We start from the raw sequence: 14638 nt of genomic DNA, 5'->3' as shown, positions 1-14638 counted from the left end.
GCAGCATTCCTACATTTGAGAGAGAGTCAACTTCGTTCAGAAGTAGTTAGTTCAGCAATATCACAATTGCGTGACCTGTTGGTGCTAGTTGAAGCTGGTATATTCTCACTACGGGGCTGTAGTGTTGAGAGACAGAACTACATATGCAACTATAGCGCTTACACATGTTACAACAAAGATCATGAACAGCTGAAAACATGAGCAATGTAGATGCTGTCGTTCTCGAGGCAGAGTTAGCATCCACTCTCATGTGGTTTAAAAAGTGTCAAGGGTGTCGTGAGTAGGTCTGCGATTCACCAACCCTACAGTACCAACCCGTAACATACCCACTCTCACGACTTAGTGTCCCCATAGTCATTCCAATGGATATGATCGCACTTAAGGACAGGACTTTCATCAAATTGGCACGATAGTCTAGTGGTTATGACGTATCCTTCACATACATGAAAATGTATCCGGATAAGGTCCTGGGTTCGACCCCCAGTCGAGTCATCTAATGGTCTCGGAAGATATGAGTATCTTCCATTTTTTTGATGCTTTTTGCAATTTTGACTCCCCATTACCTTTCTGTCCTATGTCCCCCGGCTGCGACGTAATGATGGTTGATTCACCAGCGTTTGTGGCCGACCCCAAGAGAGATCATGTCCGAGGTAGTCTTATGTACTTCGACGACATCACCACCAACACCTTACCCCGGGAGGTAACATTTTCATTTGCCCACTTGCTTATTTCAGGACGCCATCGGATGTCCCAATAGACAACACTTGCTATTCCGTTGCTACTTCATACTGCCATTTTCACATCTCCACTTATCCCGTCGCCAAACGCCATATAAAAAATGACTTTAAAGTCATATTTTTGCGAAAGCGACATTTGGGTAGCTTATCCTGCCGCGACTTCTAGATTGCTGCCAACCGAGGCCGGCTTTTTCAAATAGAGCGAGTGGACGTTTGAATACCCGACATATATTTCATTGGACGTATACCCTAGGGTCACTATACGTCTTGTGGCCTTTTAGATGCGGGCAGATATGCCGAGGAAGTATGAATACCAGCACCTTTTATTGGATGTGTACATCTGGTGAACGGTATAGCGACCATCGAGCATAATACCTGAAGTTCTATGATAGGCATATGATATAATAAGCCATGAAGAGGAAACATGAGTATAATATGAATGCCTGGGAGTTTTATTAATTGATTAAGTCGATTATACACACATTCTCCATCATGCCGTTTCAGACACGACTCGCTGGACAACCTCATCCAGGTCCTCGTTCCTGAGTCCCAATGTCGCCATCGCGAAGTCGTCCTTGCCTTCCCAGTCACCATCTACAGCGCCGAGGGCAAATACCAGATCCTCGACTGCCTCCTTATCCCCAGCATCGGCCTTCGCTTTGCTTTCCTTGATGAACTGCTCAGATCCCAGCCAGTTCACCTTCCACTTATCGCCCGTCGCCTTCTCAAGCGAGGCCAGGACATCGAGCTGCGAAACGCAGAAACTCTGGACGAACAGCATCTTGTTACGGCCGACCTCCTCGTTCTGGAGCACTTTGACCACGGCTTCAGAGACGCGCTCCAATGTCGAGGTGGAGCTTCTGTACTTCCCGTCATCGAGAATGTCGGCGGTTCGGGTCTTCAGGTTGAAGTGCAAAAAGTTCTCTCTCAAACCCCAGTCGAAGAGATGACCCGTCACGAGGCTCGTCCAAGTAAAGCCGGGCTTCTCCGCCGCAAGCTTCTGCAGCCTCTCCCGCACGCGCACCTTGGCCAGGAAGAGCGGCACCAGCTCCTGCACGCGCTCGCTGCTGGAGTCGCAGCTGCCGAAGTCGGCGGGGACAAAGCGTTTTACACCGGCCGCCGCCGCCGCGTCTGCGAGGCGCAGATGCACGTCCACGTCCCGCGGGCGGAAGCTGGCGATGACCGCGTCCTGGCCCTGTAGCGCTTCCCGTAGACTCTCGAGGCTCATGTCGTCATCGACTGTGACGATGCGCACGGAGGGGTCCGGAGGCGGGGCCGACTTGGACGAGCGGCGCTGCACGACCATGATGTGGAAGGTGCCCGCTGCGATGAGAACCTTCAGCATGGGCGCTCCCAGGTCGCCGGTGGCGCCGAGGAGGGCAACGTTCTTGATCGCCATGTCGTGTAGTTGAAGCACCGCGATCACCTCGTATGTCGTATGGACGGGAGGGGTTAACAAGTCAGGCGGCGGGTGCTTGCTATGAAGAAAGATAAACAACTGACGCAATGGGGGTCCCAAGGTTTACTGCTTGAACACCTCACTAATGGCACAAGACACAGGGATGAGTCAAGTATCTTCGATAACCTAGGGCCTAGTTGCGGAGTTGCGCCGCTGTGGAAAGATGCATGGGAAGTGGGTCGCCATACCCGGGGAATAGAAACATCTCCATTCTTAAGGTGGCCAGGCCGCTGTAGATATGTAATTACATGTACATGCTATACCTCTATGTTATACACACAAGTAAATATTGAAAGTTTACTTACTCTTTCCGGGATGGCTGTAGGCTGAAGTGTGGCTTCTATTCTTGATCCATGTTGCAAAGAGAAATTGGTCACTGAAACACACTGGCCTGTACGCTTGTGGGAGTCTTGCCTTGATGAAAGGGAGAATATTCATACCCTCTTCATTGGGGACTGCCACGGCGAGCCCGCCGATCGAAACTTGGATTTCCTGAATCTCTCGGTGCGTATTCACCTTTCCGGCGTCGTCTTTGCTGTGCTCTACGATGTCATTGCCGCAAGCTATGGTCGTGTCAAAAAGGCCAATGATTTCTAAAAAGCAAGGGCTGACTGGGGGTCTAGCCCAACCAAACAAACGGTTTCATTTCATACCGCTACCTTGTAATAGTCCCAAGAAGCAAAATCCCATACACCCTGCTCGAGCTCCCACAAATAAACATGCGCCTAATTGAATATATTCTTCGCCAGTCTTGTTTGGTATCCTCGAATGAAGTATGCTCTATCGTTCTTCTTGAGAGACCATAGTCAAATGCTTTTCAACTCGATGACGGTCTGCTATGTGCTTCATTATTTCAAGGAGTGTGTGCATGTAGCCTATGCCGCTCGCTGGTGGCCTGCGAAGCCTAGAACTGGCAGGCAGCTCACTAAAAATGACAGATCACTAATCGGCTCCACCTCCATGTTCAAGGCGCGAACCCATCGGACGGTTACTTGCAGCGATCGGTGACATGGTTATCTAAGTTGTGCATATTGGTTCCTACATGTAGGTGCCCAGAAGGGCTTCCCTCGTTCTCTCGTTGTTGCAGCGAGATTCCCTGAAAGAAGTGCCTCAGTGTCAAGAGTGGTAGCTGTAAGCGCGTATAATAGGCAGCTTCACCCCCGCAACTGCAAGCCATAGTGGTCGCGGAACATTAATTTTAGTAGCAGCCACGTGAAAGCGTGTTCCACCGACGTGTCCACCGACGTGTATGCCCCGCCAATAGACGCGCCTGGCCTGGAGTACACAAACATAAGCCGCCCATCTCATTCTCCATTGACCTTATTCGCATTCCGGTGGCCCTCAAGGTCTTCTCGCGGCGCGACAGAAGAGGTGCCCGAAACATGAGGGAACAAATTGGCTGGACGAAATGGCGCCTGTACAGCAAACCTTTTCCGTGATCCCCGAGCTGCCATCGGCCTTCGCCGATGGCAGCGACACCGCGACTGCCCGGTCATCGAAGCCGCCCATGACCACGAAGCAGGCCAAGAAGCTATACAAGGCCGCCACCAAGGTGCCAAAGCTGTCCAAGGCCGAGCAGAGGAAGCAGGACCTGATGGAACAAGATCGCATCCGGCGGGAGTTCGAGAAAGAACGGAACCAGGCACGCGCCAAAACTGCCAGGGACAAGAAGAAGGAAAAAGAAGAAAAAGAGAAGGCAGACAAGAAGAGGAAGGGCCTGCCTTTGAAAGAGGTCCATCCGTCGCAAGATACTCTGGCCCGTTTCATGCGACCACTGAAGCCTGCCAAGAAGGTGGAAGAGGACCCGAAACCGCCGCCGCCGCCGCCGCCCTCACCACCCTCGCTACCACAGACTACCCCGGATGATGAAGGCGATGAGACCTTGTATGCCGATGATGACGACAGCCGGCCTACGAAGCGTCAGAAACTGGATGAGCCTGTCGAGCAGGCTATTGATGCTACCACGTGTGACCAATCTCCTAGGTCACCTGAGGTCAAGGCACAGGAGGAAACAGCTCCAGGGATCCCAACTACGGAGGCTGAGAAGGAATCACCGCTGGCGAGCCCTAGCGTTTACGCTGTTGGCAATACGAAGATTGAAGATCAGACCGGAAAGCGTCCTGCCAATGAATCCTTCTCCGCGGACGATGGTCTAGATGACGACGACTTCAGTGCTCTCTTCGTGGATGTCACTCTTGACCCCGAGCCCGGTCTGGCCAAAGCTCCCGATTCACAGCAAAGGCAACTGTTTTCGAGGCCACCGGATCCCATAGAACCGCCGGAGCCTCCCCGTCGGTCAGAAGAGTGTGTAAATTATCCAGCAAACGCCAGGGAAACCGTTATTTCGCGCATCAGCATAGGCACCAGCTCCCAGCACCCAAAGGATGTCTCACCCCCTGAGGCCCACAAAACTGATAGAGACGCTCGAGATACACATCCCAAAGGACTGGCGAAAGCCACCTCTCAGAATACCTCCAGATCTCACACATCGTCTTGCCCGACTTTAGCCACGGATTCGAAAGCGGCCAATCTGGAGCTGCACGCGAATGTGGTATCTAACACAAAAAGGCCGCTATCAGCTGGGACATATTCTAGACAAGCGCCTGTCGCGAGGACAGAGCCCCCACATGTGCCACAAACGACCAAGCAGCCCATGAGTATCCTGCCGAATGCCAAACCGGCGAGACCTGCTACCGTACAGAAAATGGCACCACCTCCACTGCCACCCAGGTTCGAAAGCGAGGGCTTGGCAGGAAGTCGGACCAAAGCTCCACCAAGAGCAGCCCATACAACAACACCTGATGTAACGCGGGACAAACACACCCCAATTCGAAATGAAACCACCGACGAGTATACGCTCCCCAGCAGCACGCAGCTTTTCCTGCTAAACAACATGGACGACTTGTTTCCGAGTCCTTCTCAGGAAGTGCAGGAGATCTTCGAGAAACCAAGAGATATCCGCAACAAGTCGCTATCACGACATCAACCTCTTCCGCCTCCACGTTTAACCCCATCAACCACGGGGTCAAAGGTGCGAAATACTCTTGCAACGCCTCAGGTATCAACTGTCACACAACCTGTGCGACGCATGCCTCCGGCCTCAAGGATGATGCCGTCGGTACCGCCACTGAAGCCGAAACATAATGATGTGCTTCGTGTACCATTACAGCCCCATGAACAGTGTAACATAGGCGATGGGGATTTCCCGTTTCTCTCGACGCAAGACATTTTCATGTCTTCCCAAGACATCCGAGAACTTGAAGAAGATACATCATCCCCCATAAAGCCGTTGAAGCCCCTGGAGCCGGGTGCTTGTAACCAGTCTACCAAGGAGACTATACCATCAAATCAAGACGACAGAAGAGCTTCAAATGATGGTTCAAAGGACCAGGTCACAGCATCGGGAGTTGCACCAGATTCAAAGACGCCAAAATTGAACGATCAAATGTCCTTAGGGGTACAACACCAGCCTCCACAACCCTTCAAGGCCCCGATGAGCTCCAGCTCGCAGTCCAGCAGCTTGCCAGACACCCCCTCGCTACCTCGTCGGAATACTCGAACCCCCAGTCTCAATTCATACACCCGCGAGTGGCACCTCGATCCTCTGCAAATGGAGCGTCCCCTGACGAACAGCGAAGTAGTAGCAGCAATCCATTTCGCTTCAAAGCTCCCACTCATAGCACCCAACGGCCATCACAAGGATTTCAGAACGCCAAAACGGCACCGGCTGTTGAGTCAACAGGCGCTGCACATTCACATAGTCGAGAGCCGCCACGGCCATCACCAAAACCGTTCTTCACCTCAAGTGGCACACGGGAGCTGACATTCTTGGCTATTGAGAGGAGTAAAAGATCTGCGCGAGAAGATTTGCACGCGCGAAGGAAGGCAGAAGAGGACTTGGCCAAACAGGACAAGAGCAAGCGCCTGAAGGAAACCACCCAGAAAGAGCCAAAAGTCCCCGGTGGGGAAAGCCGCCTCGATCTGATGACGAAATTGATGATAACGATTACGAATTGGACGAAATACTCTTAGCCTCGGACTTGATCAAAGAGCCAGTGTCCGATAGAAAGGCCGGGCCTCACGCGATTAATACAGCAAAGTGCGAAGTCAGCCAGACTAGGGTTCATTGTCCCAATAAGCCTACTGGGGCTATGTCGGCTCTAAATAGACCTCGGAGCCCGGATGAGAAGAAACAGGAGTCAGCGGCGCACAACAAACCGAAAGGCTCCTATGAGAAGATGCTAGAACTTGCGGCACGGCAAAAAGACGCTCATGACCAGAAAGGGAAGCGAATAGAATCTGTGTCGGAAGAGAGCGACAAAGAGAACAGGGAGCAGGATATACCTATAGCTTCTCAAGGCACCGATTATGGCGACGCGGCATGGGATATGACGGATTTGGACTTAGACAGCTTCTTGTAAGAACTGGGTATTGGCATAGAGAATGGAAGTTCCGGTGCAATACAGGAGAAGGATCAATTTCGCGTTATGAAGCGAATTACCTTATATATAAGACTACGAGACAACATCGTTAAAATAGAAGCTATCAATTCTATGTTTTGTTCAAAAAGTTTCCTTCAGACTACAGTATTATATACCCCGTCGTTTCTATAGTTAACCTATATCATGTGCATGAGTTTACTTAGCCTAGCAAGCCAGGGGTTGGTATGATGCTTCTCTTCCTGTGCCTCGTACCAATCCGCCTCCGCTTTCTCCTGTCGGATGGCCTCGAACTCGGATGCAAAGTCGATTTTCTCCAAAGGAACGACCTTTGATTTCAGAAAAAGCTTGAAGAAGATGTAGAACGCTGGAAGCAAACGGTCAGCTGGAGAGCGTGCATATAGAAGAAGTATCAGTGGAACCCGAATACTGACCTGCGAAAATAAAGACGTTTAGGTAACACGTCAAGAAGCCCGTAGCAGTGAACTTGCCGTCGACGAAGACATCGAAACCTGTCATAGTTAGTCTCGGATTTGCCCCGTAAACGCTAGTCGCGAATCACTTACCCGAGAAAAAGACCACGAGAAACACAACTAGTAGGGTAGCCCATGCTACATACGGCTGGCCTGGGCTCTTGTAGGGAGATCTGCACCAGATAATGTTAGCAATACGAATACACTGATTAATCAGAAGAAATGACGTGCCATCTCGCGAATACCCCTGAGCTTTCAATCCGGCGTGGAACCGGATATACGTGATCTCGATAACGATCCACCCGATGAGCCCGGCGACAGTCGTGATATTGACGAACCAGCCGAAGACAACGGCGGTGTCGTTGCCGACGTTGAGGTACACGAGCGGCAGCAGGAGGCAAGTGAGCCCGACGGCGTAGTGCGGCGTGCCGAAGCGGTTGCAGCGCTGGAAGAGGGCGGGCGCGTGGCCGTCGCGGCTCAGGCCGTACAGGGTCCGGGACGCGATGAAGACGCAGGCCGAGGCGCTCGAGATGGCCGAGGTGCACACGACGGCGTTGATGATGGAGGGGACGACGGAGATGCCGGCCCGGGCGAACGCGATGACGAAGGGGGGACTGCTGCGCGGTGCCGGTCGCGATGCTGAGGCTGGGGTCGTCGAAGGGTCTGTGGGTGGTAGGATTATGACCTCCAGATCAGTACTGGAAGAACAAGATAATGAAAACAGTTACTCGCACTATTACTTACACGATCATGCCGACGATGAGGATGCTCAGTACATAGAAGACGAAGACGCGGTAGAAGGTCTTCTTGGTGGCAGCCGGGATGATCTGCCGCGGGTTCTGCGTCTCGGACCCGGAGATGGCCACTACCTGTATGTTTCCGTAGCTGAAGGCGGCGGAGAGCAGGACCTTCCAAAAAGAAAGAAAGCGACCTGCGTTGCCCGTCTTGATGTACGTATTGAACGCTCCTGGGCTATACCAATACAGGAACCCCAGTCGCTCGTGATTGGGCCCACCGCCGAGGTCAACCACCAGACCGCCGATGATGAGGCCGATAATCAGCATGATCTTCAGTGAAGCGAATATGAATTCTGACTAGATAGGACGTTCAGGTTGTCAGAAACAGCTTTTAAAGGGGCGGGCACGCACTACCAAGATCGGTCCAGAGAAAAGTAATCGATTTCAGGGGGGCCATGACAAACATACCTCTCCGTAAAGCCGAACGCCGCAGAAGTTCAAGGCCATGATGAAGACCAGGAAGACGGTGATCCACACAGCCGGGCTAACCCACCAGTTCCAGTACTGCACGATGGTCGCCGCGGCGCTGATCTCGGCTGGCACCGATATCGCCATGGTGTACCCTTTCTCTGCTGTCAGCTGGGTTGCGATCTTGGTCCCGAGGGTCCAAAGGCTTACAAAAGTTCCACCCCGTCGCCGCGCCCAGGGCCGGCTCCACGAACTTGGTCGCGTGGCGGATGAAGCCGCCAGTGCAGGGCATGAACGCCGTGATCTCGCCCGTGGTGTAGGAGACGCCGGCGGTGCCGATTCCCATGACTATGTATGCGAGCAGAGCGCCCGCGGGTCCGGCGGTGGCGATGACCTACCGATTCTCAAAGATTAGCATTTCTCCCCTGGGAATAGAGATGATGTCCCAAAATGGAATAAACACCACGCTTGAGCAAACGGTCCCTTTATTACTCCTGAGACACTGGAAGAGAAAGAATAAACACCGAAAGTCGCTTACCGTGCCAGAGCTGAGGAAGAGGCCTGTCCCCTTTTCCGTTCGTAATCATACGTTAGTCAACACAACAGATATATAAGGCGATCGGAGGGCACGTACGATCATGCCTGCAATGGCAATCATGTTGATATGCCGGGACTCGAGATCGCGCTTGATCTGCTCGGTCTCGCGGGCCCTGGTGACTCCATCGCCCGTACTGCTGTCCTCCATGTCAGGAGCAGCATTGAAGCTTGCCGTATGCTTGCCGTCCTTTTCCATGGTGCGTGCGGATTGGGGATGCGCAAAAATGGCAGATTCTAGATAGAAATGGCAGAGTGATCACAGTCGCAACAACCACCAACTGATTAAGTCAGAGTATAGTAGCTCGCCTAAAGGCATCGGAAGACCTTTCGGCCACCACGAGCCGCGCAACTCCAGTGGAGGATCGGGGTTGACTTGGGATCCCATGCCGGGTACGTGATAAGCTAGCTCGGGGAAGCCAGGGTCCGAGAGATAAAGCTGGCAGTTATCATACCACTATCAACGCTGAATTGGGGTAACGCGGCCATAGGATGCCGGGGCATTGGGGTTAAACGCCGGTCTGCGGAGACTTGTCCCACTTGGAAACAGGGGGTCAAGTTTATAGGATTCCCACTTACAAATACTTGCTTATAGCAGACGAGAATTCTGACTCGAACCACTATGAACGCATTTCTCCAGTGGTGAGATCCAAAGAGAGTCATATAATAGCACCGTTGCTTGGTCTCTTGGATCATTACAGCTTTCTGGGCCCATCATGGATGACAAATTCGAGCTCTACGACCTTCGGGTAGAGGTCGTCTGCCCCCTGGCAAGAGGATCCTCTGTGGAGCCAAAGCCGGGGACTATTTCACGCTCAAGGGCGAGATGCTGGAGCTGCCCCCGAACCAAGGAATCAGCATCTATAGCTTGTGTAAGTCTTATTCCCGCCTCCAATTCCCGGGGTGTTGCGGCTTTTCTTTACTGACTCAACAAATAGCGGCGGTGCTCCCGCTTCTCCCCGCCAAGCAAAGGGTCACCTCCAAGAATGACTGGATGTCTACAGACGCCCTGATTGCGTGCCCCGATCCTAACTGCCCATCCCAACTCAAGATCGTCCGGGATGGAATCCGCACTTTCAGCCACGCAGAGACCACAGTGGTGCCTCTGGAAAAGTGATTGGAGATCAGGCGAAGAAGACTCCGTCTTGGATGCTGAAACCAGCGCTGTTGAACATACCAGTCCAACCCCCATCATCAGTGGAGAAAGCAAAATCGAGTCCAAGTTCATCAGGGTGCCGATAACTATGAATATGGCCGTCTTGAGCTTGCGGTGTAGAACGCCCCTGGATCGGCGTGGTTTCATTTGCTCTGAGAGAGCATACAGCGAGGATTGAATCAGAGGCCGCCGGAGCACTTGCAGGTGCTGTATTGGATTAAAGAGGTCTCGTTTGCGTCTTCTCTCCGCATGCTTCATCACTATTCTCTCAAGAAATCGTGCTTGCAACCAACAGCTTGAGCCTGGCGGCGAAGACTGCCCAGAGAATGCGTCTGCAGTTGAACGGATAGCGTCGCAGACTTGGGTTTCGATTCGGCTAGTTATGTACTCGGGCGTCGATAGAAGAAGCTGTGTCATATCTATCAGTGCCTTTTTTGTTGAATTAGTACAGTAATGTCTCGGCTTACCTTGATCAGAAAGGCCGCGCTATAAGCCGTCATCACATGGATTGAATCTTGGGCGAAGTAGAGCCAAGTCGCGGAACTACGTATAAGTTGCAGCACCTCCATTGCGTTCGAATAACTAACCCAAAAGACCTCCAGATTGGTTGTGATCTCCGGCTCCTTGTTTGTGAGAATCTCTTGAAGCGGTACCGAGAAGAGTTGGAGGCGCAAGTGCGTGCCATAAAACCGTATGAGGAATGAATGACAGCTCTCTAACGGGCACGTCATTAGGCATGCTGGTCGTTCTAGATACGGACAGAAATGAAGCTCACCTGTTACTACAGATCGTAGCCACTTGCGTTGCCACTCCTCAATTCGAAGTTCGATAATAGATAGAAGCGACTCGAGGCTGTGTAATTGATTACCTCCCACCTTGGAAGGTTTCGGGCCTAGCAATGTGAAGACCTCAGAGCTCAACAGGCGCAAAGTCACCAGGGCTCCAAGGAAATTGTCGCTGGCAATAGCTAACGGGTCCTTGCACCAAGGTTCGATAGACTCGATGAACGCGTCCCTCTCAATCATCCAGGGCTTACCGGTTTGGAGGCTCATACTGCTTCAACGTTAGCTTCCGGGCGTGTTCGCTGCTGCGGCGCTTCCTTGCGTACCTCCTATCATACACGAAGAGAATGAACCACAGGCGTTGAATGTTTCGCACTTCACGCTTCTGTGTGTCGCTTGAGCAGCCTCCCTGGTCTACCGTGTAAGGCTTCAAGCGGTGCCAACCCAAATCTACGCCCATGCGGATCACGTAGCCGAGAGAAACCCACGCGCGGCTGTCGTCTGGCTCCTTCCAGTAGGTCATGATCAGCACGGCCTGGGCTATCTCTGTTGACTTCCTGCCGAGTCGGAAATACCGAGCAAAAAGCTCCTCGACGTGATCATGCAGCTTGGGATACAGTTCCGGGTGGAGAGCCTTGGCGGCTGCGGCTAACATGGCCGTGAACAGAAAGGGGCACTTCTGCCGCACATAGTCGAAAGTGTGCAGCCCTGGGTCCATCTGGCTGATATAGGGGTTCAGAGAGTTCATGAAACTAGGACATCGATTAGCTTGGGTATCTTCATGATGATAATGAAGGGCAAGCGATGGCCAACTTCTGAAAGAGGGACTGCGCGATGCGCATATTAACTATACCAAGCTTGATAGGGTCATCAGGGGTGATGGTCGACACCTGTAGTGGCGGTATTGAAAGGACGGCTCCAAGATGCTTTGCAGGGAGAATCTTCCATGAGTGGCGGCGTGGTTCAAAATGCCTGGTGGTTGAAGGTTGCCAGTCTGCCAATCACGACATTCATCTGCCCTCTGCGGCTGGGACACATCGTCTGCTATGCTCTGGTTTGTTGCAGTGGGGTTATGCTCCCTTACCGGCCGTCTGGCGTTTGGCTTGGATATCCTGAAGCCTGGCTTCCTACCACGATGGTGTTCCTGGAAATCGCAGTGAAGTGACTTCCGAATGCACCTCTCACATCTAGATCCAATTTCGCCAACTTGGCACTTCATCTTGACCTTCCTACATCCTAAACAAGCCTTATTGGCACTGCGAGAACAGAACAATATCAGTAAATATAAGGAGATGTTGAGAGCCGTTTTTTCAGGTTCATTCACCTCGTTTTCGAACGCTCAGAGCCATTCCCTTCCATCAAAATTGTAGGCTCGCCCTATGCAGGCGCTCTGGTCTGTCTGGGTATCAGCGTGCTGGTATTAGGTAACAACGACATTCAGAAAGCATCCATGTCAGACCGGCGTTCTACAGAGGGAAGGAAGTACAATTGATTTAGTCATACTCGTTGGGGGTATGCCGACGCCGGAGATGATACACTTCTAGGTATGACCCCTCTGGACCCCGCCGAGAGTGGCCGGCATTTCAGTTGATGAACACCGGCGACCCACCAAACAAACGGCAACTTACACCTCCCTAGCGACTTGATACTTCTGCACACTCTCGTACAAGTAAAGACTGCTTGGATAAACCAATATAGCTCGCTACGGCTGCCCAGACCTGGGCACATCAAGCGCTGGCATTCATTCGCTACAAAATCAACTCATAGACCATTGGACGATAACATACGCCCGAAATGGCAGTCTCCAGCCAGCCGAGGGTGAAAGCCGCCCACGTGAACATGATGACCGATACCATCATCAAGAACCTGCCCGCGGACGGACTGAGGGTGGTAGTGAGGTCCCTATTGGCTGCGCACCCGGAGATCACAGGCACCTTCGAAGCGGAAACTCGAAGGTATGTCCAAGAGACTGCCTTGCCGGCTGCTCCGCGGCCAACCACGAAGGCGGGTGCACAGTGGCTGGACTCGACCCGGAACACCGTTCGCTGCATGGTTGGGTGTGGGCTATGTTACCAGGCACTTCCTCTTGTAGGAGACCTTGTCAAGGAAGCGCTTGATACACTGCTACAAGGAGACGGGGAGGAGGAGTCCTGGGTCTCGAATACTATGGCATCTATCGACGGAGATGTCGTCCAGGCCATCACAGCTGTGCAAAGACCTTATTGGTACCCTCAGGGGTACGGGAACTTACTGGAGAGGAGCTGTTACTGGTCCAAAATCTCCACCAGGTTCTGACGGATGGACGGCAGTCAGTTGCGCAAACGTCTATGGAGTATCCTTTTAGTCGGGCTTTCGCCGCCGTTTCGGGCTTACTTGGAGTCCCGGCTGAACAGGGCCCGGATCAGGCAACAGACTTGGGCGAAACAGGTGACGCCCCCTGAGTTCACCGAGACATTCGCGCTGGATGGTAGGGAGCTGCCCCGGAGTATTCTCGGGACTGTGGCAACTGTCGAGTCCTGCCTGGGGTTCGGCGCCAACCGCAAAGATCCTCTCCCAGTTCGTCAAGCATGTACGAGGTGGCTTCACTGCCTTCGATATGGCCGATCACTACGGAGACGCTGAGATAATATTCGTGAGTCTTACGCATGTTCATCTACAAGTTTGCGGGGAGCAATGCTAATCTTACCTGACCAGGGTCGCTTTCGTTCGGCATACCCGCATAGGGATGCACTTTTCGCCGCCACCAAATACTGCGTCTTCCATCCATTGACAGTTACCCGCGATGCCGTTCGTGCCAACGTGTCTGAGCGGTGCCAGAGGTTGCAAACCCAAAGGATAGATCTTCTACAGTTCCATTGGCAGTTTGTAGGGCTCTTCTATAGTCTTTGCTCAGCAGCCGTGCTCCGATTGCTGACATTCTCGTAGTATCACGATCCACAATATCTTGACGCCTTGCGCTATCTCGCCGAAGACGAGCGCGTAGGGGCTTTAGGGCTGTGCAACTTTGATACACATTATATGGAGGAAGTATTACAGAATGGAATCAAAGTCCATTCGAACCAAGTACAGGTAAGTCGCTACGCCTGATCAAATTAGCGGATGACTGACGTGATGGCAGTTCTCTTTGGTTGATAGCAGACCAACGGTGCGGATGGGTGAACTGTGCCAGAAGCACGATATCAAGCTCCTGACTTATGGTACCCTAGTGAGTGTGGCTTCCAACCAAAATGATATTTCTAGTTGCCATTTACTTATGACTTCTTCGTGGCAGTGCGGAGGCTTCCTAGCAGAGAAATGGCTTGGGAGAGCTGAGCCCGACCTTTACGACGAATCAATAACGCCAAGCCAGCGCAAAGTAAGTTGAAAATTGCAAGACTTGAGATATTGAGCAACCCCCTTTTAACGAAAACACGTTATAGTACCATGGCATGATTCGATCCTGGGGAGATTGGGCCTTATTTCAAGAACTGCTCAACACACTCAAGGTAATTGGCGAGAAGCACAAGGTCAGCGTCTCCAATGTATCCACGCGATGGGTGCTGGATTTCCCTTACGTTGGGGCCGTTATCGTGGGGGCCCGGATGGGAATCAGTGAGCATACGGAAGAGAACATGGCAAGCCTGGGCTGGTCATTGGACGAGGAAGACCAACGATCAATTGAGCTCGTGCTGCAGAAGAGCAGGCAGCATGAGATATTCGAAGCCATGGGGGATTGTGGTGGTGAATATCGTTAGACAGTCGACAAGGAAACCCCGGTTCACTCCGTCATGGTTCCACAATGGACATGGACACA

The 14638-nt window shown here is 52.4% G+C and overlaps 6 protein-coding genes across 6 annotated transcripts; 3 read left to right on the top strand and 3 right to left on the bottom strand.

The window, feature by feature from the left end:
- Positions 1-1227: 1227 nt before the first annotated feature.
- On the bottom strand, positions 1228-2136 carry PG997_012531 (uncharacterized protein; the record flags this gene model as incomplete). Its single annotated transcript, XM_066816845.1, has 1 exon — positions 1228-2136. The coding sequence occupies one exon, from the start codon at positions 2134-2136 to the stop codon at positions 1228-1230; it is 909 nt and encodes a 302-aa protein (XP_066662537.1).
- A 1468-nt stretch (positions 2137-3604) lies between these two features.
- PG997_012530 (uncharacterized protein) lies at positions 3605-6019 on the top strand (the record flags this gene model as incomplete). Its single annotated transcript, XM_066816844.1, has 1 exon — positions 3605-6019. One exon carries the CDS (start codon positions 3605-3607, stop codon positions 6017-6019), a length of 2415 nt encoding a protein of 804 aa, XP_066662536.1.
- A 795-nt stretch (positions 6020-6814) lies between these two features.
- PG997_012529 (uncharacterized protein) lies at positions 6815-9106 on the bottom strand (the record flags this gene model as incomplete). Its single annotated transcript, XM_066816843.1, has 9 exons — positions 6815-7002; positions 7070-7147; positions 7202-7281; positions 7354-7725; positions 7853-8202; positions 8314-8468; positions 8524-8707; positions 8852-8881; positions 8948-9106. 9 exons carry the CDS (start codon positions 9104-9106, stop codon positions 6815-6817), a joined length of 1596 nt encoding a protein of 531 aa, XP_066662535.1.
- Positions 9107-9623: 517 nt separating this feature from the next.
- Positions 9624-10024, top strand: PG997_012528 (uncharacterized protein; the record flags this gene model as incomplete). Its single annotated transcript, XM_066816842.1, has 3 exons — positions 9624-9656; positions 9683-9779; positions 9846-10024. The coding sequence occupies 3 exons, from the start codon at positions 9624-9626 to the stop codon at positions 10022-10024; spliced, it is 309 nt and encodes a 102-aa protein (XP_066662534.1).
- PG997_012527 (uncharacterized protein) lies at positions 9984-11896 on the bottom strand (the record flags this gene model as incomplete). Its single annotated transcript, XM_066816841.1, has 5 exons — positions 9984-10010; positions 10085-10471; positions 10531-11116; positions 11172-11597; positions 11694-11896. Coding segments are annotated over 5 exons (1629 nt in total), but the record flags the coding sequence as incomplete, so codon positions are not given.
- A 743-nt stretch (positions 11897-12639) lies between these two features.
- Positions 12640-14579, top strand: PG997_012526 (uncharacterized protein; the record flags this gene model as incomplete). Its single annotated transcript, XM_066816840.1, has 7 exons — positions 12640-13082; positions 13239-13353; positions 13403-13477; positions 13540-13710; positions 13771-13914; positions 13964-14200; positions 14265-14579. The coding sequence occupies 7 exons, from the start codon at positions 12640-12642 to the stop codon at positions 14577-14579; spliced, it is 1500 nt and encodes a 499-aa protein (XP_066662532.1).
- Between the last annotated feature and the right edge of the window lie 59 nt (positions 14580-14638).

Source organism: Apiospora hydei (genome assembly GCF_038363865.1).
Source record: "Apiospora hydei strain CBS 114990 chromosome Unknown utg000009l_segment0_segment0, whole genome shotgun sequence".
In the NCBI taxonomy this organism is placed as follows: domain Eukaryota; kingdom Fungi; phylum Ascomycota; class Sordariomycetes; order Amphisphaeriales; family Apiosporaceae; genus Apiospora; species Apiospora hydei.
This window is presented reverse-complemented; position numbering and strand designations above follow the sequence as displayed.